Raw genomic sequence first — 21857 nt, 5'->3', positions numbered from 1 at the left:
GGAAGTGCAAGCGTGATCATTTTCAGATGATGTGTGTTTGCAAAGCTGAAACGCTGTGCGTACTGTGAGGAACTTAGTGGGAAGCAGTACTCTGGTGCTTACTGAATGAATGAATGTTTTTTTTTACCTTGCAGGTGAAAAAGGTGTGAGGGTTGAACTCAATAAGCCTTCCGATTCAATCAGTAAAGACGTCTTATAGAGCCTTTGATCCAGCAATACCCCACTTCATCTGCAGTAATTATTGACGCTGTTTGTTAACTTGTGAATACGAATAAATGGGACAAAGAAAATAGACCACCAGTTGGCAATTTAAGGAAACAAACAACTTTTTTGTGTTGCATCAAAATGAAGATTTTGACTGTGTGGCTTTGTACTGCATGATTGACTCCAAACCTGTGATTGGGAGGAATATAAGTTATCAGCTGAAAGTGGTATTTACATCTGGACATGAAATAAGTGCCCTAGGTAGAATTTTTTCATTCTTATATTTTGCCAGATCTGTCATCTAGCTGACTTCATTTCATCTCTCCCTTTTTTATATAGTCAAGTTTGAATTTGAAGTAATTTTTTATATGATCAGGTACAATTTATCAAAACTGAATTGAGAAAAAAATTACAGTATTATTCCCCAAAATAGCATCAATCTATTTTTGTAAACCTCTTCGTACTATTAAATTTTGCCCTAAGAGGCCTCTTATAATGATTGTTGCCAGTGACTAATGATTACTTTAATTTTCTTTTTACTTAAAATAAGAAAAGGAGCACTTTAATCACCAGCTGAAAAATCCGATTGTTTTGTGTCCTGTCTTACACTAATTTGGACTCTTAAAAATTGCTGCTGTTGTTTTCCTGACATTGTTAGTAGTGAAACATAACAGTAAAACCATCACCGTTTACTACCAATAACTTTTAGTTCATGCTTTATAAGAAAAAAATACACAGTAAAAAGGTTTTATCTTTTAAGTTACATTTAAAAAAAACTAAAGTGACTGGCACTAAATGAACTTGAGGTTATCCTCAGCATCAAGTTCCCAAGATGAAGGGCTTTCTTATGCTTTCAGGTATATATATCCTATAGATGTAGAAGATACTGTCCCCTTTCCTAAGACTTTTCCTTTTGCTTCCCGTCAAGTTGATTGTACTTTCAATTTTGCTGTTAACGTTTTCTTCCTACTCCTGTGCCCATCTGGTCAGCAGATCAGCACCTCGTTCCTGTTGGGTAACGTCAAGGGGAGACTGTGCGCATTCAGACTGAACGGTGTTGGTAGAGACTTAATGTGAGTGACGCCTCAGACCACTGCTGACACACTCCCCAGACATGACGCTCTTCGTCAGTACCGAAAGATGGATGTTTAGCTTACAAACACAAAAAAGCAGAAAAACAGATACTTTTACGTTTCATGAGTTTGCTTTTTCACTTTTCAGGAAAAAAAGAGGGAATACTACAAAATCACACAAGGCCTCCCAGACTTCTGTTATTTAACACCTGAATTAGGATGGGTGTCTTAGACTTCAGTTTCCTAGGCTCTTCAGCAAAGCCCTAAGGGTGGTATCTGTATTTTGCGTGAATTATGGGTGTAAGACCTTTGCCCACTTCAGTTTTCTATCTCTATCCTTAATTTTCTTTGCCAAAATAATGTGAGTGTACAGAAATATTTCTGTATATTTCAACCTATGACAGTTTTAGCATCTGTATAGTTTGTACTCAATTAGAGACCTTTTCTATGGAAAGCTCAGTAATTTTTATTAAAAGATTGCTATTGTTCATGTAAAACATGAAAAAAAAAATTGTTTAGTGAACTGACAGTGTGGACTTAGGGTGGGATTGAATAGTCAGTATTGTGATCTCACTTCCGAAGAACTTGCAGGAGACAATTACAGTTGACTGTTGTTTTTCCTCGCCCGCGTGCAGTTTCGTTCCGCTTCCTCTCCTAGTTCCATAGAATACAGCGGAGCGTCTCGACAGTAAGTGCCTCTGCCCCCTGCCCTCCACACTCCCCGAGCGCAAGTTGTCTTTGCCACCTGGCCTGCGGTGCAGTGCGCTGCCTGAGGCCACAACTCAAAAAGCGCTGTTATTTTTAGGTCTAGTAGAAATCGTATGATGTGGATGGGAGGCTTGTCTGTGAAGGTGTGCAGCAACAGCCTTTTAATCTGGGAGCCCCTGTGTCATTCAGATGTGTTTCTCTGCAGTTGTGCAAAGTGTCAGATTCTACTACCTGTGGGTTTTGCTCACCAGACAGGTTTTAAGTTTTGGTTTTTTGTGTTTTTTTGTTTTTTGTTTTTGGAAAAGTTTATATAAGTTCTTGGAGATTGTTGTGAAAGGATTGAGAAATCGGGATAGCCATTCCTTTAATATCCATTTAAAATCTGTTCATTTCATGTTAGTGGGACCGTTAACTTGTCACCAAGCAGGACTCTATATAAAACAAAACTTAAAACTTTTTGTGGCCTATATGTGTTTAATCCTGGTTAAAGATAAAGCTTCTAATGCTGTTTTCATTCACCATATTAACCAGCCATTAAAACACAGACCTTTATCCACAGCAGGCAAAGAATTTGAGGATTCATCTACAGATAGACTATAAAGTCATGTAATTTGAGAAGCGGCGTTTCATTATGAAAAAGCTCTCAAGATGCTTGTAAAGCTAATCTAATTAAAAAGATGTATAAATGTTCTTGAAAAAATTATGCTTATTTCCGCCTGTCTTGTTTTTTTTTTAATCCTTTATCATACACTGACTTTCTTAATGGGCCCTTCCGTCAGATAATGTGCTTTTCTATCACACATCCCTGGTTCGGTCCAGAGCGTTTGGTATTGCTTTTTATACATGATAACAGGGGGAAGAGAGAGAACAGTAAACACGGGCGTCAGACAATTTCAGCAACATCCTGGGAGTAGCTGAACTGGGTCCACGGGCTCCGTGACCTCTGGCTGGATTCTCAACATTTGGATTCTTGCCCTTTTACTAGGATTTTTACGCTGTCGAGCATATCTGTGTCGCCCCTCTGCTGCAAAAAGGAAGGGCCACTAGGTTCTATCGCTGACCGTCACAGGTGTCCTATGTGTGTATGCAAGAAACTGACGAGCTCTCACAGTATGAGGTCAATATGCAAGTTCATGTATCTCTTATTTAAAATATCTTTCGGTATGGTGTTTTTGTTATATCCCAACCTATCCTAGGGCATTTGGACGGTTGTGCTGAAATATAGCTGCGTGGATTAAAGGAGAGGGCAGATGAGCTAGGGACGAAGACTTAATTCAATTTGGTAGTGTGGTAAAAGAGCACAGCCGGGATTGACAAATCTGCTTAGTTCTGGCTCAGCCACTTAGTTGCGTGACCTTCGGAGCCCTTTTCACCTGAAAACAAGCACAGTAGCTCCAGTCTTAAGAGTCGTGTGTGACCTAAATGAAACACACATTATTCCCAAGACACACAGGGTTCAAGGATGAGAGCGTATCTCGGTTGTGGATGGCAATTATATGTATTTATACCATATATTTGATAATATAATTGTACATGGACTTTCAGAAGTACCCAGTCTCCACTGCTTCAAGAATAGGTTTTCAGACGTCTTAATGCCAGGAATGCGTTCTCCAGATTCTGCCGTTGATTTTAAGGCAGAGTCTTCTCATGATGTTGACCAGCAAGTAAATTTCACCTGAAACATGGCAGTGCTCAAGGACGGACCATTGGACCAATGATATGTATAAAGGGCGGGGCCTCATGAGCCGGGAAGAGTTTTACAAGTAGAAAACACTTAAATATAAACCAGTTCATAAGACAGGGAGAGCCTACACAGCTGCAGGCGGCTAAAGCTCTTCTTATCAAATGGATAATTTCTGCGCTCTGAACAGGTGTTGTAGAGGTTACTGGATACGGAGTTACTGGATGAGACCTCTCTTTCATTGAGATTAGGCCTTTTTCTGCCAAAATTGTTACATTTCTATGCTTTTCTATAAAATGCCTTTACAGTTTACTAAGTCAAAGGTATAAATGCACACGTAGCTAAGTCAGCTTGTTCTGTAGGGGTTGTTAAGGAAAACAGCCCCTTGTGTCCTCCTGAGAAAAGATTTCACCTCTTCTAAGTGATTCTTTGGGTGTGTGCCCAGTTCTTAATACAGTTGCATCGCTACATTCTTGTTTTTTTTTTTTTTGTGGTATACGGGCCTCTCACTGCTGTGGCCTCTCCCGTTGCGGAGCACAGGCTCCGGACGCGCAGGCTCAGCGGCCATGGCTCACGGGCCCAGCCGCTCCGCGGCATGTGGGATCCTCCCGGACCGGGGCACGAACCCGCGTCCCCTGCATCGGCAGGCGGACTCTCAACCACTGCGCCATCAGGGAAGCCCGCGTCGCTACATTCTTGATTCTTCATTGCCCGACATTTATCTCCTAACTTCCCCACATGGAAGGTAATACAGGTGTCTCTCCAGCCCTCCTCTACTGCCCCTGCCACACCTCCCCGATCTTCTTACATAATTACATTGTAACTTAGGTCACATTAATGTTAGACTATCTGGGACTTCCCTGGCGGTCCTTCCCTGGTGATCCAGTGGTTAGGACTCTGCGCTTCCACTGCAGGGGGCACGGGTTCGATGCCTGGTTGGGGAACTAGGATCCTGCATGCCGCGCGGCGCAGCCGCGGGGGGGGGGGGGGAAATATATATATACATATATAAATATATATGTATATATATATATATATATATATATTTGTGCTAATTCAAAGGTGAGACGCAGAATAAACCATGATGACTTTCCCAGTTTACTTTTTTCTTTATGTCTTGCTTGATCTTTTGTTTTCCCCTGTGGCGTCTAAGCTGCAGGAACCCGGAGTGGTTGCCCTTTGTGCCTGGCGCACAGCTTCCTTCCCTAGACCTCCTTCCACCTTGTTCTGGAGATCCTATCACCACTCTCCGTTGGGTCTCCCATTTCCTGGGTCCCATGTCTTCCTCCGTCTTGGTTTACTTCCTCAATCTGGTGGGCCTGGGCTTCAACGCGTTCTGTGAAAGAGTATGTGAGAGCTCAGTTTCCTGAGACCAATGTCTTTTTTTTTTCTTGACCCTCACATTTAATTGGTAACTTGCCTGAGTTTAGAAATCTAGCTTGGAAATAATTATCCTTCAGAATTTTGAAGGCACTGTCCAGGTTCTAAGTTGCAGTGTGGATGCTGAGAAATCTGAAGCCGTTCCTGTTTCTAACTCTTTACATGTCATCTGCTTTTCCTCTGTGGACGCTCACGGAATAATTCTTTGTCCCCAGGGCTCCACCGTTTTACAGTCACCCGTTCTCCACCAATACGCTAGGTTTGCAAACTGTAAATCCGTGCCGTACATTCGGGGACATTTTCTTAAATTGTTTCTCCCCTCCACCCTCTCTGCTCTTTCTGAACCCGTGTCGTTCAGACAGTGCACCTCAGGTTTGAGCCAGCTGCTGTCGTCTGCTTCCTCTGCGTCTTTGTCCTTTACCGAGGAGACGTGTCTTTTTCAGTTCTGCCCGCAAGGGTTTCATGTCTGCTCTCACGTTTTTAATTTTCAAGAGCTCTCTTTTATGTTCTCTAAATTTTTTAAATGTAGAAAAACCTATTCTGTTGAACAGATACAGGATTGAACGTTCTTTTCTGTTTGATTTCATTTTTGTCTGTCAGGTTAGAAGCTTTCCTTCCAGGTCTGATAGTTCTTGCTTGTGTGTTCATATTTAAGGGGGGGAGTACTTGAGCTTCTGGTTTTCCAAGGAATAGTAGTTGCTGCCTAAATCTGAATCTCTTTCACTATCTTCCCAACAAAGTCACCTATAACCTGTACCTGCAGCATAACCGTGAGACACAGAAAAAAGTTCAGCTCATGGGAAACTAGAGCCGGCATCAGAATTCCTGTGAAGGCAGAGTCAGGTGGAAACTATATGGTAAAGGGACAAGGGCAGGGGGCCTAGCTGTGGCAGTACACAGGGCAAGAACACAGGGCCCCCAGCATGAGTGATGGGGATACTGACGCCTCACCCCAGTGCATCGCAGCGCTGCCCACGGGATCATCAAGGGGAAGTCTGAATGAGATTGAAGGGGGCTGTGTGAGGAATGTACCGTGTCTGGGACAGGGGGAGATGTTTCCTGGAGGCTCGATGATAAAATGAAAGAAGGAAGTAAGGGTCTTAGAAAAGTAAAATTACAGAATCAGGTGAGACTCCAAGCCCCTACCACCTCACAAAGAAAAGTGTCATCTCTGCGAAATACCGTATTTCACTGTTCCAACAGAAGAAAACACTCTTGAATCAGAAACCCCTCATCCTTGCCTACATTGAACCAACTTTCTGCAAGTTAAGGAAAAGGATACCTTTCAAAATGAGCCGAAAAGGGAAGAAAATATCTACAAACACTACTATCTATAAGAAGAAAAAAGACGAGAAGTAGAGCTGCTGAAAATTCTCCCCTCAACCATAAGGCAGAAAACTGCAACAATATTCGGTGTGAATTAAATATCCTCCAACAGAACTTGGCAGGAAATAAAAATTAACACCTGAAATTCGAAATTCAAAATCTCAGAACAAAAGTGGTCCAAAAGACTCCTCAGGAAGCTGTGAGACAAGAGCTGATGTAACTCAGTAGAGAAATTGAAAATGACAAAATTAAAAAGATTAAATTGTGAGGTACCCCAGGAAGAACAGATTCAACTGAATATATAATGAAGGTCATTAAAAAAAAAAAAAAAGGAAAGCAGCCCAAAGTACAGAATAAAATAGGCACAAAGAGTTGGAAAGCAGGATGGACACATACACGCCTGCTATACCAATGAGAATGAACAGTCTACAAATCACCACCACGGTGGCTCTCGCAGACACGCCAAGAAGCTAGACTGCATCCTGCCTTCGGGGATCCTATGGATGGAGGTGGCTATTTGAGTATCTGATGTTAAGATGCTACTGAAAAGGTGTCTGGGTGCATCTTACCTTACCTATGGAATTATTTTAAATGTATACAAATACATAAAGGAATCCTGCGAGGAATCTTTTGTTAAAAAAATCCAGGTTCCTTTCACGCAGATGCAGATTTTCATGTATTTAGTTTGCAAGGCATGCTTATAACCTGGAATGATTTGGGTCTTAAGAATATCCTATCTTGAAAATACAAACTTTGATTCTTCAGGGAAGTATGGGGAAGAGTCAGTGTTACATTAAGATGTTTTTGCAAAAGCAGGTAACAATGGAAGTTGAGAAACGCCAAGAATTTAACAACAGGCCCCTCTTCTTTCTTCTAGACCTCTGATACAGGGGCAAAGGACATTCTGTCCTAGGAAGCTTTCAGACTAACCTAGATGATACACAACAAAATAAGTGCCAGACATTCAAAGGAAGAGTACTGTGATTTTGAAAGCAGTAGAAAGTATAGGTCCTACCGTGTCTGGAAGACATTCTGTTGGGGAGTACCATGTTTTGCCATGTTAAGTGTTCAGCGTGGAAGGTGAAATGAAAACGAGTCTAGGGAGATTATGGTGCCATGTAGATCAGTCCTCGTTTGTTTGAACAAGCACACACTCTTGGCCATGCTGTGTCCCCTCCTCTCTCAGGACTTGAGATCCTAACCTACCGTTTCCCTTTATGAGTCAAAATTAGCAATTACTATGCCCGTTGAAGCTTCTCCCTTATATCCTTTTGGCTTTGCTTTTTGCCTTCGGTTTTTCAGAGAAATTTAATTTACTAAGAGCGCCATCTGGTGTTCAGTTAAGCCAGAGGGTATAAATCTTTTGGTAGGTTTATGAACACCAGAACTGAAGAAAGCAAACAGCGGCTTGTTTCTTTACAGTCTACAACGGTGTAAATTTTAATATTGAGATGATTCCTGAGTCACTTAAGAAGATCAAGTCTTTCACTTTTCATATCAAAAGGTGTGTGATGATGTGTACGGAATTATATAACTTCTAACATTCTAGTGGAATGTTAGAAAAATAAAGGAAAACCAGAGCTGATCTCCACATTGCATCCTTTTCTGTTAATTTCAACTCCCCAGGCAATTTAACCTGCAATAATAATTGTCCGATAGTTTCACTTCATTTGGTGGATATGCTACTTAGTCAACAACAAACACAACAAATTGCTAAGAAGGCACCAATAGCCTCAAGGACAAAAAATTGAGACAAAGAACAGCAGGAACCCACTGCCCCTCAATAAGGACTAACTGCAAAGAGCTCCGCTTTTTCACCAAGCAGCCCAGTGAGAGGAGATACCGCGTGTGCCCCAGGCACGGGATCCCAGCTGGGTACTGAATCTGCAGGAAGATGCAGCGCCTCTTTCACTTTGACATTCTAATTTACTTAAAACTCCTCTAAGCTTTGGGGAAAAAAACAAAAAAACTACAAGCTCAGAGCTTTAGGACAACGGGATACTCTGCGAGATTTCTGTCCCATTTTCCCACCCACCTTAGAATTTCCAGTTAGGATACGCATTTATAGTCTACTGTGAAAATCGACTATACTTTCTAAGTCTAAAGTTGCTTTGCTAGATATTGTATAATCTTGACTTTAAAAAACACCGAATTTTTATAGAAGTCAGGTCTGCTCCCCTTCTCCCACCCCATCTCTCCAACATGAAGGGCAACAACATTTAAAGGTTGACCCCAAATTACTGTTATCAGGATAGGAAACGCTTTAAAAGGGAAAAACAAACCAACAAAACAGAAAACTATTTTTCTAATATAAATGACAGATTGGGGAGTATCAGAATTCTGAGCGATTGACGCGAAGGCTTATTTACTCCCAAATTTAAAATTAACTTTTCTTGCCAACTAACATTCCCATCATCCCTTAAAACTGACCAGCTCTTGATTTTACAACCTGAGTATTTCTCGAACCCATCCTCTTTCCTTCCCTGCCACTGCCCCCCTTTCTTCCTCCTGTCTCTGCTGCCCCCCGGAGAACTGGTCAAAACACTTCTCGAATGTTCTTGGCTGGCTTACAAGCCTTCCCAACCCTCACTGCACCAGCCCCACCCGAATCAGCAGATGTGTTATGAACAGGGGCCATACAAACTGGATGTAAAGCGCAGAACGTGACGGACGGATGGGTCTTTCTGCCCTCAGGCTCTGCGTACACCTGTCCTGTCTGCAGTCCTTCTCCTGCCATCTTACCCCTCACATCTTACATATACTCCGTCCACTCGGAACAGCTTAGTTCTCCCAGTCGAACGTGCCACGGTCTGTTTCCAAGCCTTCGTGTTCCTTCTCCGCAAGGCCCTTTCTATCCCCCACCCCGACCCCAGGCGACCCTGACTGGCCCTAGGAGACTCAGCCGGATGTAGAACTTGTCCCTCCGTCCCCTGAAGCCCTGCGCTATTCTGCTGATTGTCTTTAAGTTCCCGCAGCGCCGGCAGAAGCCCGTCAGAGCACTTACTGCGCTGAAACCACTCTGCTTGTCTCACTCCCCGACTAGGCTGTAAAGCTCCTTGAGGACTCGGGCTCTTACTTACTTCACAGCCCCAGAACCTTGTACGGCTTTGCACCCCTCCGCCCCCAGAAGGTGTTAAAGTGCACAAAATGTGTTAAATTGAAGTAGAGAAAATGATCCTCTATGAAAGTGTAACAGTATATGTTCGACATAATACACATCTTAAGTCATTTAACTATAAATATTTATTAAATACTATTGTTTAGCTTCTTGCTTAAGAAATATCAGAACTCGTAAACACTCAACCAGACAGGCGCAAATGAAAAGGACTGACAACAGCGTTAAGACTGCTGAGCGACAAGCTCTCATACACTGCTGGCAGGACTGTAAACTGGCAGCATCCACTAAAGCTAAACACAAACGCCCCTGGTGACCCTGCATTCCAGCCCGGGGATACGCTCAGCAGAAACGAGTAAGAATGTTCTTAGCAGCGCTATGCAGAACGGCCAGCCCCAAACTGGAGACAATTCCAATGTCCATTAACATCAGAACGATAAACTCGGGCACATTCATACAAGTACTACAGAGCAAGGAAAAGACTGAGCTTCTGCTACCCATAGCAACAAAGGTGCTACTTCATAGTGTTTAAAAACAAGCTAAACTAACCGTGGTGACAGATGAAAACATTGGTTACTCTGGGGCGGTGGGTGTTGGCTGGCAACAGTTGCCCATAAGGACATCCATGGCAACTGAAATGCTCTCTAACTGCACCTGTGTAGTGGTCACTCAGCGGGGAACCCAGCTGCACCTTATGGATGTAAAGGCGTGTTGCAACAAAGTTAAGAAAAAGAAAACCTGTGAACTAAGGCCCTGAAAATATGCCAACACACTGGCGGTAGAGCCATGAGACAAAGTAAACTGACCAAACTATCTCTGTCCCTTTGCTGGGACGTGGAAAAGAATGTTGTTTAAAAGAAATATAATTTTTTACATACACAAATGGTATTCCTAAATGGTTTCAACTTTGGCTTAAGGTTCATAATACTGTTTCCAGATGATGGTCCACTTGTACATAAACTAGGCAACTTGGTCATGTTATATGTGCCGGTTACTTAGTACTGAGTTTTAACCAGTCATTTTGCTAAAGCGCTGAGAGAACAGCTCAACCCTGGCCTACAGAATTACAGTGGCTATTTGTTACCAGCAATATTCCAAAAGGAATTTATTTTACTCTGCTTATCTACTTTAACCTCAAACCTGCTGCCACCTTTTAGTGAAACAGAGAAATAAAAATCTTTATAATATAGGAAATGTATTTCCTGTTAAAATTTTGAAGAAAAAAAAAAGAAAAACCAAAAGCCTCGAGTACCGGAAAACAACTAGGTTGTATTTTTGGTCAGTATGTCCGATACTATGAATATTACCAGTTCTGGGAATGAGTTTTAATATTAATAAAGGAATTTAACCAAACACCTGACAGGATTCCTCACTGACTATTTTAAGGAAAATATGCAAGTTAAAAAGATTAACAGCTTTAAATACTTTTAAAAGAAAGAACAAAAGTATCTAAAAATTATACGTGTACGCACCCAGAAGCAACTCTGGGCTACAGTACACCTACGAGTGAATATAGCACCTTCAGAAATAAAATAGTTTAAGTTACAATCTCATATATGTATATATAAAATAGAACATTTAATATGGGTGAACTAGGTTATAATCTGCAAATCTTAGCACTAACCAGGAATTCCTGAGCGGCTGACACTGTGCTATGAGGTAATACGGGCGGGACGTGAGACCCATTCATTTTTCAGAGATTTCTTTCAGCTTTTGACTTAGAGGCTATCACCTGCAAGGCACCAGTCCAAGTGCTCATTAATCTGAGACTCCAAAACTTCACTCTGACAAACAGGACAGTGAACCATTTTGCTCTGACTAGATGAACTGCTGGCATTCTGCGTTGCAGCTATAGGACGTGAACCACACTTTGGATCGTTACCACCACTCTGTGTTTGCTCTTTCGCGATAAAAAAGTTGTCGAAAACAGTCCTGTCTTCGAGCCTGGGGCGTTTACTTGGGAATTGATCTTCAGGCCCACCTGCAACCTGGGGTGCAGTCACAGATGTCGATTCCACTGCTTTTAGAGGATTTCTTAGGGATATCTTAGAAGATGTCACCCTCCTTTGAGAACTAGAAGAGACCGAGTTTTTAGTGATGTCACCAACCGTGAGGCTTTTCATCGGAGACCCACTCACACTGCTGAAAGCCTTGTGCTTGGAGACCGATACTCTAGAGAAGTAGTTGCTTAAAACACTTTGGTGACTGGAACTGAGAGCAGCGGAGACTAAGGAAGTTTTCCCACTTGAGCCGTTCTGTTCAAATGTCACCTCAGGTTTCGAATTGGGTCTTAAGGCATTTGCTGAATGGTCCTGATTTAAAAGATCCTGGGTTTTAACAGCATGTGAAGTGAGACATTTCCCAGATGAAGGCGAATTGCTGGTTCCCCCTAGAACATACCCTTTCCCACTGAAAGGGATTAACAACTGTGTCTCCCCTCTGTTCGGTTTACCTGCAAAAGAAGCAAATAAGATTCTTCCTTGGCTCAAAATCAACACCATGACAAATATTAAGCTAATGGACAGCTTTTCCAAATGAAGAAATACCACTTCTGTTCTGCATTAGAACTACGTTGTAATTATCTACTGACGGGAGACGGACAATCCCCAGCAGTCCGAAAGCTGCGGTACTGAGAAAACATAAAGGACAAAAACACCCTCTCGTGTTTAGATAAGCAGTTCTATCACACAACCGTCAATAGCAAAGTAACTTCTCCTTGAAAATTGCTTTGAGTTCCTAAGTGTCGGTCCAGAAGCGAAAGGTCTGCTACCACGTTCTTATCTCCCCAACTCACAAGACTGAGGCATAAAATCCCTCCACATAAGTTCTTCTGCAGCTTCTCAACTTACTAATAAACACTTCAGATATGAGAAATATAGCTTATGTCTGGAGTCCTTATCACATCAAATCCACAACTTCCCTAGCATTAACTTTAGTAACCTTGTTACCCCTTCAAAAGGCAGTTACTCTAGGGGCTTCCCTGGCGGTCCAGTGGTTAAGACTTCGCCTTCCAATGCAAGAGGTGCAGGTTCGATCCCTGGTCAAGGAGCTAACGTCCCACATGCCTCCAGGTCAAAAAACCAAAACAAAACAGAAACAATATTGTAACAAATTCAATAAAGACTTTTTTAAAAAAAGTGAGATTACAGAGCTAAAAAAAGTTAAAAAAAAAAAAAGGCAGTAACTGTGAACTGCACAGGAAAGGGATAAATCCTGAAGATGTAGTACTAGCGTAATACGTGTCACATCCTTTTCCCATTCTCCCCGTGAAAATACATACATCAACAGAAGTCACCTGGATAGACTCCAACTGATAGGAAGGGGTGTAGCTAGGACTTCCATTCCGGGCATTGTTATCTCAATTACTGTTTTCATTCCGACAGTCTTTGCCTTCTGTTTCTCTCCTTATGACCCAGTGAGTCAGGACAGGGAAAGGGGCTTCACCCTCGAATTTCAGCAGTGGAAACTACTTCTGCTTCTACTCACATGTGTGTACAGCAGAGGATAGTTTTCTCCCACCATGTCATGGACAGCGGGATTTTTTTTTTTCCCTTGAGTCCACACTTGAAACCGTCTACACTAGAAACAACCCTTAAGCTTACCTAATGCCAGTTCCCTGATGGACAGTACTGTCTGCGTTACAGCCACAGCCGTGGAAAAGTTGGGAGAATATAAGCAGAGTTACCTTTATTTTCTGCTTCTGATACTGGCTGCTTTCCTAGTTTTGTCTTTCCTTTGCCTTTTTTTGAGTAGCTCTCTGGTTCTTTGATTTTTATGTAGGTGCCTCCACAGGTTTTCTGGTGCTCAGCCCACCAGTAGTCATGGGCAGAGGGTGCCCTGTTGGTGGCGCGTTTCACGTAGCCGTAATATGGCTTCTTGTGCTGACACGGCCCATTGCAGCGCCACCAGTGTCGCCGGTACTCATCCACCTCGTCGTGGAAAGTATGGTACACCTGGGTCGAGACGAAGTTGTCAGCGTTAAGCAGGCAGGTTAACAAGGGTAAGCCCCCCGCCCCCTTTTTCAACTTTCCAGTTTCCCAGAGCTCTCTGAAGTTGTGTTTTGGGAAAGACAGTAACGATATTTAGCTTCTCTTCAAAAGTTCATTTTAATGGGAAACAGCAGCACTTAACTTAGTGCTTCATAAACTGTGTAAAGATCGAAAAAGGTGAGACTAGAAGACAAGAAAGTTAAAAAAACCAAAAAGCTTCTATAAATGCTAAAAGTTTTAGAAACCCTATTTCTAAACGATGAAAAACTAGGATAAAGACAAGACTTTATATAATGCTGTAATAAGTAAGAACTGTTCCCACCGCCAAGCTGAAATCTTCCCCTGTAAGTAAACAAAGGGTCTTGAGGACCGTTTCCGGTAAATGCTGGACCCAAACCTCGTGCAGCGTCTGTCAAACCCGCCCCGCACCGTCTGTCAAACCCGCCCCGCACATGCACCCGGCTCCGCCCATTTCTTCATAATAAGGCTTCGGGCTATCATTTTATCTGATTATAGGTGAAAAGCTCTCCAGGACTTGAAAGTTCTCAGCCTGTACCCCTAGTGGCTATTACCGGCCTGGCACAGGGAAGGTGCTCAGTGTTTGCTGACTGAGTGAAAAGCTTCGAGTCAAATAAAATTCTCTGTAAATGTGCTTTTCAGTCCTTCGACAGGATCCGTCTGTTTCACCCTCTAGATGAAATCTTACTTAGAACCTAAGCAGGAGACAGACAGGAACGCTATAGACCCCCCCACCTCGAGTACTGAGGACGGCAGGGCACCATCTGAAACGGATACTCCTGAAGGACTGAGCACCTTCTCCTCCTGTCCTCTCAGTGAAACGTTACTGTTTATATAAGGAGCACAGCATATGAGTTTTGTTTTGTTTGTTTAAACCAAGGCATTTAGCTCTTTAGTAAAGTCCCCTTGTGGGAAAGAATGCTAAGCTTTCTATAACTCTACAGATAAATAGTTTCATAATCACCATCTCTCCATCATAAGCAAACAAACTCTATTATTTGGCAAGCACGCCAACAACGCAAATTATGGTAGGTGCAGAAGAGACTGGAGGAGAGAGGGTCTGGGAGCGAGGAGGCCTGTAAGACCCTGCCCGCTCTCTCGTGTTGAGAACACTCCGCTTAACAATTCAGCGGCAAAGACCACAGCGAACTGGATCTGTTTTGCTTCCAGCTTCTGTAATTCCTATAGCCTGGGGATGTAACTTTTTAACAATGTAGTCACTAAAATAAAATTGTTCTCAATGTGGATGCCCTGTGGAGTGTGCTATAACGTGATGTAACCCGTGAAAGCAAGGGGTGTCCACCTGATAAAGCCTCCTAGATGAAAACACACAGACATCCAAGATAAAAGGGCATATCCTCTTCCAACTGAACAACAGGAAGTATACTAGGATTTTGCTTAAAGTGTGAATTCTGATGAAGAAACTAAGTCTTTTACACTAGCAACTCCATAATTCTTGTGCTAATCTGGATTTTATGTGATTGTGTTAATGCAAGCCACTTCCCTGATGCTGAAGAAACTCTGTCCGGTAATTAAATGAGCTCTCTAGAAAATTAAACTGACGGCTAGAGAATAATACACGGAGGGTCAGCACTTCTCGCTTTCCATCACACTGGCCTTTGTTGCCTTTTAAAGGAAGGAAATATCTAAACACACCAAGGCATTTAATCTTTGTAGGAATTAATATTTCTGTTTGGTTCCATTCAATTCCATATTTGCTAAGCGCCTGCAGAGACACTGCACTACACATCTCATGCGGAGGTATGTAAGGATAGGCAAGAGCCGCCCCGTGAGAGGTATGAAAGCAGAATAAAATAGTGTAAAAGGTTAAATATCTGCCGAGCAGGTTCCAAGGAGGGAGAAGCTGTATCTCACTGTAAAGATGGAGATCATTTTGACAGAAAATAGGAGAAGTGGCATATTTTAGGAAAAGGGTATATGAGGACAGGCACGGAGGTGCAAAGTCCACTTAGAAACGTTAAGACATAAGCAGGGGGGCTGCAGAAGGTAAGAGAAAGGGAAGAGCAAGGTTATCTGAAAAAATGAATCAGTAGTAACAAAAACAACTAATATTTAATGAGTACTCAAACTGTGCTAAAACGTTTTGCATGTACTTCCTCTAAGCCTCACAGGACCCAACAGGTAGGTGCTGCCATTACCCTCCTTTCACGTGAGTAAACTGAAGCGCAGAAGAAATCAGCGGGTCCCACAGTGAATCAGTGGCGCCAGCGTCTGGACGCAAGCAACCTGACTCTTCCTGCTTTTTTGACCCCAGGCTCTGCCATCTCCTACAATATCATGCAGAAACACGAATCAAAGACTTCTGAAGAAGGGAATGACATATGAAATGGTGGCAGAACGTGGGACAGACTGGAGGAGGACACGACGAGGCAACAAAATCAGGAGCGGACTGTAGTAGTCCAGAAGAGAGGTACGCAGGCCTGCAGTAACCCCGTGCAACGTGCTGCCCTCGTTATGGCTGGAGGCACCAGGGTACCGCTGGTGCGGCCGCCCTTCACCTACGTGGTCCTCGACAAGCCAGGCAGCTTCTCTGGGCCTCTCACTTGCTGTGGAAAATCCTCAAACATAGTATTCGTTTCTACCCAGTTCTCTATTTTCAGGAAGTACTGAATAAATAACTGCTGAATATCATAAATGTGTGTGGCTTTATATACCGTTATATTGGCTCCCGTCAGGCGATTGATGCGATGCATATGTTTACAAAACTCTGGGCCGTGCCCTTCCCGATCTTTATCGTTATTCGTGACAAATAAATAGGCATGTATCATTTCATGCAAGAGGGTCTGAAACAGAGAACAGTCAAATTAATTTGTTATGGTGCTTTTGAACATAAAAATGCATTTTCTTACTCTACCTGGGGTCTTAACCTTCTTTGGATCACAGGCTCCGTTCAGATACTGAACGAAGTCATGAACGATCTTTCTAGAAAACTTACATAAGCACCCAGTCACAAAACTTTGCCTCTATAATATCCAAAGCTCTGTAGGTCCCAGGCTAAGAACTCTTGTTCCAAGAAAGCCTTTTTAATTATTAATCAAAATCCAGTAGAAAAGACTGACAAATCCAACTACATGAAAATTTAAAAATTCGGTACGGAGAAAAAATTTTATAAGTAAAGCGAAAAAAGAAACTCAGAAAAATATATGTGCAACCATCTCACAGCCTATTAATTCCTAAAATATAAAGAACTCCTAAAAGTCCACAGGGAAATGACCAACAATACAATTTTAAAATAGGCAAATGTCACGGACAGGTCAGAGAAAATGAAACATATATGATCCACAAACATGTGAAAAACGTTCAACGTCATTTATAAAAACAGAAATGCAAATTAATACATTAGTATACCACTTCTTGCTTATCAAGACTGGTAAAACTCCTAAAGTTTGACACCATTAGTAAAGCTAAGGGAAAATAAGCACTCCCATATATCACTGGTAGGAGTGCAAAATGGTACAAATTCTCCTCTCCCTGGGGAGGAGAATTTGATAACATCTAACAAAATTACAAATCCATTTATCATTGAACTCAGCAATACCCAGACTAAAATGAAAGGCCGTACATATGAGGTATTTTCTCGGTGGCACTGCTTACAAAAGCAAAAGAGTGAGAACAGTGTTTAGCAATAGGGGCCTTGTTGAAAGAAGAGCCACATAATGGAATTCCATGCAGCCATAAAAAAGAAAGAAAAATTTCTCTATGAAATGATCTGGAGGATGCTACAGACTGTATCATTGTAATGAAAAAAGGCAAAGTACAGAAGAGTATACACAGAATTTTGTATAAGAAGTATGCTATGTGGTGGGGAGGGCGTAAGAGTGGATATAAATATTGGCAAAACAGAACAACGATAGAAAAAAGAAACTAATAACAGTATCCTTTAGTAGGTAGAGAGTTCAGAATAGAGGAATGGGGGAGATCAAGACTTCTTTGTGTACAGCTTTCTATAGTTTTGGGATTCTGAATCATGTAAAAATTTAAAACAAACAGTAAAACCTGCTCATACCACACCAAGGATGCAGCAGTTTAGGTGCAAAGTTAACAAAAGCACTTAAGGCTGCTATTTCATACTTTATTCTAAAAAAAAGTGAATACAAAAAGTGAAAATCATAAAGGTCTTCAAAAGCATACCTTTTTCATAATCCTCCATAGTTTTGTGAAAAAAATAATTTCCATCAGAAGAACTAGACTGGCATTAATGAGCTTTGGTCTTACAAAATTATGCTGAACAGCAAAATGGGAGAATCAAACATTTTAACTTGGTCATTATGAAACCATCCCTTTTAAAATTATCAACTCTATCTTTTCCAGAAAATGCCACTCTACTGAGACTGAGAGTCAAAGGCCATTCTACATTTCAGATGTCTCTCAACATTCTAAAATAATGATAACTATTCTCAGAAAGTTCCTGATTTTTGGTCCAATTTAAACACATCTCGAAAATGGGACATGGCATTGTACTGAACACTTCTATTTTTATATATCTACCATTTTCCACATTTAGGCTCTACACAACATGGTCCCCAAATACCTCTATTTCCCACCACTGTTCTATATCTGGCCAAAAACAAGTACTTCTGCTCCTAAACATGCCGTAAGTTTAGTGGCCTCGCTTCTGTTCACAGCACTCCCGTTCCTTCTGTCAAGATAGTCTCCTCTACTATGTGTACATGTGAGAATCCAATCTGTCCTGTCAGGCTCACACCCATGTTTTAGTTTGCAGTGGTTATAACAGTTCTAAGGGGACAGGACAAGAGCTTTAGGGCCGGGGAAACCAGAGCCTAAAGCGAGGATCTGGTATTCATGATCCACGTGACCCTGCACAAGTTACAACTTGCCCCTCACCCTTAAAATGGAGATACCCTAATCTTGCAGGGCTGTGGTAAAGGCAAACACTACAATAACCAGGGTAGTCCGGCACGCAGTAGGCGTGGTGATGTTACTAGTAATAAAATCCACATCTCTGAAGCTTTTCTTGACCTCCTCAACCAGTTTAAGTCTTTTCCTTTTCTGAATCCTACTGATTATAATTTAGGCAGCTACTTTCAATACAGGCCAGAGTCCCCCTATTCTTCCTCTGTCCACCTTCCTGATCTGATGTTAGAACTTTCTGCCAACAGCAAACGCTCACTTGAAGCATTAGCACCTATTTCCCATTTTCTTCTTGCCCATTACCTTAAGAAGATAAAAACTGTTCACGTGTTAATTTAATCATTTATGCAACAAATATTCATTAAGCAGTTTTCAGTTAGGGCTGTTCCAATTAGGGCTCCTGGTAAGGTTGATCTGGTTAATCATATTGTTCAACTTTTGTTTTTTCATTTTTACTATCTTTTTTTCTGCTTATTCATTTAATTACCAACGGAGTTGTGTTAACACCTGCAACTATGTGGATTGATTATTTCTCTTTTTGTTTCTGCTAATTGATGCTTCATGTCGTTTAAAGCTATGTTATTACTTTTAGGGTCATTATGTGTTTTTATTTAATATTTATTCTATCATTATAAAATGTCTCCCTTTTTTCTAGTAAAACTCCCTCCCTTAAAATCTTTAAACTAATACTAATAAAGCCATAGCAGCTTTCTGTTGTCTAGTATTTAGATGATATGCTTTTTCTCATCCTTTTATATTTAACATGTGTGTCTTTATCTTAAGCACGTCTCTGTTAATCTAGGATGTCATTTCATGTTTTTAACTGGAGTGTTTAGTCCATTTACATTTAACATAATAACTGCTGTTTTTATGTCCACCTTTCTCTTTATTTGATCTGGGCTTTGTTCCTTTCTCTCTTATTAATTGGGTTATTTCTGTTGTACCATTTTACATTTAGTGGCTATTTACCTTTTTAAAACTCTGGTAAAAAAAAAAAAGTAACATAAAATTTACCACCTTAACCATTTTAAGTGTACGGTTCAGTAGTGCTAAGTACATTCACATTGTTGTGAAACCCATTACCTTTTATTACCCTTAAAAACACATTCCCAAGCATGTTTTAACTTATTTCCCATCCACCTATACCACAGGTGGTATTTCTCTGCCACCTATGCTCTCTAGTGCATATGTTGCAGGTGATATAATTGCGGCAAGACCACTCACACTGGCTGTATCTTGGAGATCTTCAGGCAACTATTCGACTCCACTAAACGTACTCTGACAGCTCCCACGGCTCCGTTTTGCTAGCAGGAGTGACCACTAGCTCTAGATACGCAGTGTGCCCTCACGCTGCTTTGTTCTGCCAGCTCAGCTACACGTCCTGGGAGGGCACCATGGTGGCTGAACACAGGAGAATCTGTGTGTCTCAATACAAAGATCTGGACCCTAAGTTTTTCTCTGCTTCTAAACCAACCACTTTGCCTCTCTGAACCTTGATTATCTCATTTATAAAAATGAGAACACACCGTGAACATAAACAGGATTACCATAAATATCACACTGGGTGACTTACCTGAAAGCCTCTACTTTCGAAACACGATAAGAATATAAGGTAATCACTATTATTTACCCCACAATAAACGTTCGCAGTGAGGGAAAACGGGTTTTTTCTTCTTCACGTGCACAAATTAACAGCAGTCTAAACCAGTAACAAGCGTTTCTCAATTACTGAGCTAAGCATCGGGTTCACGCAAAGAATACCTCCACCAGATCCTTTCTTGGTCTCAACTTTAAGAGGGGTTCACTGAGGCGGATGGAACACATTCCGCCCCTGCCTTCGTAGCTGCATATCCCAGCGCACCTGGAAAACAACCACCACAAAACGGTCGCTTAACGGTCGCTTAGCAAAGATACGCGAAAGGGAAGCGGACGGGAAAGGGCAACCGCCGGTTCCTTCTCCAACGGTCCGGACTGAGAGGGCTCTGGGGCGGGGCTTTCTCTCGAGAGCGCACGCGCAGCCGCTCGGAGGGGCGGCCCCTGCCTTTCGCGACAGTTAGGGAGGCACGTGAGCAGCAGGGACTCCCCGAACCCCAGCCGGGCCGTAAGAGCTCGAAGAAGGCCGTCCCGTTCTGCCGCTCCCTGCCTCCTCCCTACACGCCACTGTCGGTCAGTCGTCGGTGGCGGTAACGGCCAGGTCTCCAGCAGCCTGTGTCCAGAAGTGTCGAGGAAACCCACATACGCAGCAGCATGGCACTAGAAACACACTTCCGTGTCGTACCATCATCTCTTACTTCAGGGCGCTTCGCCTCCATCCAAGACCTCGAACCGCACTGTCAACTTCTCAACTCCGTTCGTACGCAGCAGCAGGTTACCTGGAGCCGGCATTTCCCGGACTCGGCGTGCCGGAAAGGGCTGCTTTGAGACGCACCCCGCCGCCCCCCCCCCGAAGATCCCCTGGACCCAGTAGTAGGGAAACGCCGACCCTTCCCCACCCTGACCCGCGAGCTCGCGGCCCAACGGCGGTACCCGCCGAGCCCGGCAGAGACTGCACGCGTCCCGGGGAAGAAAGCAAGCCGCGGCCCCGGCCTCCTTTCTCGGGGTCAGCTTCCGGCTGCTTCTCCCGCCTGGGTCCTAAAGCGCTCCCGTAAGCCCCATCAGAAAACGGTCAGCTCATCGTTCTAACGCCAAGGAACGTCCCCTTACCAGCCAAACCGCCGCGGGGTGGGCCACAGGGCTCCCCTGACGCTGTCTGGGCGGGACAGAGAAGGGCAGGGAAGGGACACAGGACCGAGGGGCCGCCTGCCCCCAGCTCCAGAGCCCGGGCTGAGGCCGCCGGCGCCCCACGCCCGCGGCGCAGCTCGGGACTCACAGCGTCATTCGCATGCTCCACTTCACCTCGACCGCCTCCAGATGGCCCCAGAAGAAACGGTCGTTGAACAGCATAAACAGGGCCTGCAAATCGGGGGTGGGGTCCACCAGCTCCCAGGACGCGTCCACCAGAGACAGGGGCTCCTGGGCCGGATCGCGCTCCGAGACCTGCAAGTTCCACTCCTCCTGAAGCCGCAGCGCCAAAACCAGGTCCTCATCCATGGCTGCCGGGGGACTCCACGTACCGGAGCCTCGGACGGCCGGGTCGAACTCCTCCTAGGAGATACCGGCCCACGGGTCAGCCCACCGATCTCGCGAGACTCAGATAAACTGCCTCGACAACGAGAACGGAACTTGTCCCAGACGCCGAAGTAAAGCTTCTGGGACTCAAAACAAAAAGAACTCACCATGACAGCACCTCCCAGTGGGCTCAAAACTTGGGTTCCCAGGGCTTGAGCCGGAGGCAGGTTTCAGAAACCTGGTTACCGCCTTCTCGATTCGCGAGTAACGACAAACACCAACGTTACGCTCGGTTCTCGCGCAGTACCTACGTCTCTCTGCCCCGCCCTCCACGCGCTTCCGCAATAGCTTCTCCGGCGCAT

The 21857-nt window shown here is 43.3% G+C and overlaps 2 protein-coding genes across 7 annotated transcripts in view; one reads left to right on the top strand and one right to left on the bottom strand.

The window, feature by feature from the left end:
• Positions 1–2688, top strand: part of EGLN1 (egl-9 family hypoxia inducible factor 1) — a 58537-nt gene extending 55849 nt beyond the window's left edge. For both annotated transcript variants that reach the window (XM_032608132.1, XM_032608131.1), the window contains one exon: positions 135–2688. In XM_032608132.1, the coding sequence (XP_032464023.1) occupies positions 135–138 (4 nt within the window). In that variant the 3' untranslated portion in view covers positions 139–2688. The remainder of the gene's footprint in view (positions 1–134) is intronic.
• A 6904-nt stretch (positions 2689–9592) lies between these two features.
• SPRTN (SprT-like N-terminal domain) lies at positions 9593–21815 on the bottom strand. 5 transcript variants are annotated; one of them, XM_032608127.1, is made up of 7 exons: positions 21663–21815; positions 21257–21528; positions 20149–20248; positions 17647–17739; positions 16170–16298; positions 13173–13440; positions 9593–11939 (listed from the first exon to the last, which is right to left on the bottom strand). In XM_032608127.1, the coding sequence occupies exons 1-7, from the start codon at positions 21663–21665 to the stop codon at positions 11206–11208; spliced, it is 1599 nt and encodes a 532-aa protein (XP_032464018.1). In that variant the 5' UTR covers positions 21666–21815; the 3' UTR covers positions 9593–11205. The 5 variants fall into 5 exon arrangements, with proteins under 5 accessions (XP_032464018.1, XP_032464017.1, XP_032464019.1 ...); XM_032608126.1 differs by having other exon boundaries at positions 21257–21531; positions 21663–21805; XM_032608128.1 differs by lacking the exon at positions 17647–17739 and having other exon boundaries at positions 21257–21531; positions 21663–21809.
• Between the last annotated feature and the right edge of the window lie 42 nt (positions 21816–21857).

Source organism: Phocoena sinus, chromosome 16, assembly GCF_008692025.1.
Source record: "Phocoena sinus isolate mPhoSin1 chromosome 16, mPhoSin1.pri, whole genome shotgun sequence".
Classification (NCBI taxonomy): Eukaryota; Metazoa; Chordata; class Mammalia; order Artiodactyla; family Phocoenidae; genus Phocoena; species Phocoena sinus.
This window is presented reverse-complemented; position numbering and strand designations above follow the sequence as displayed.

Bases quoted from the DNA above. Each gene is read 5' to 3' on its own strand.
- SPRTN (XM_032608126.1), bottom strand. The intron at 17,740-20,148 runs GTATTCTTTGCG...TTTGCTGTTCAG, and splicing joins CAAGAAAGGATCTGGTGGAG to CATAATTTTGTAAGACCAAA. The intron at 11,940-13,172 runs GTAACTCTGCTT...CTTCTTTTGCAG, and splicing joins ATCAGAAGCAGAAAATAAAG to GTAAACCGAACAGAGGGGAG.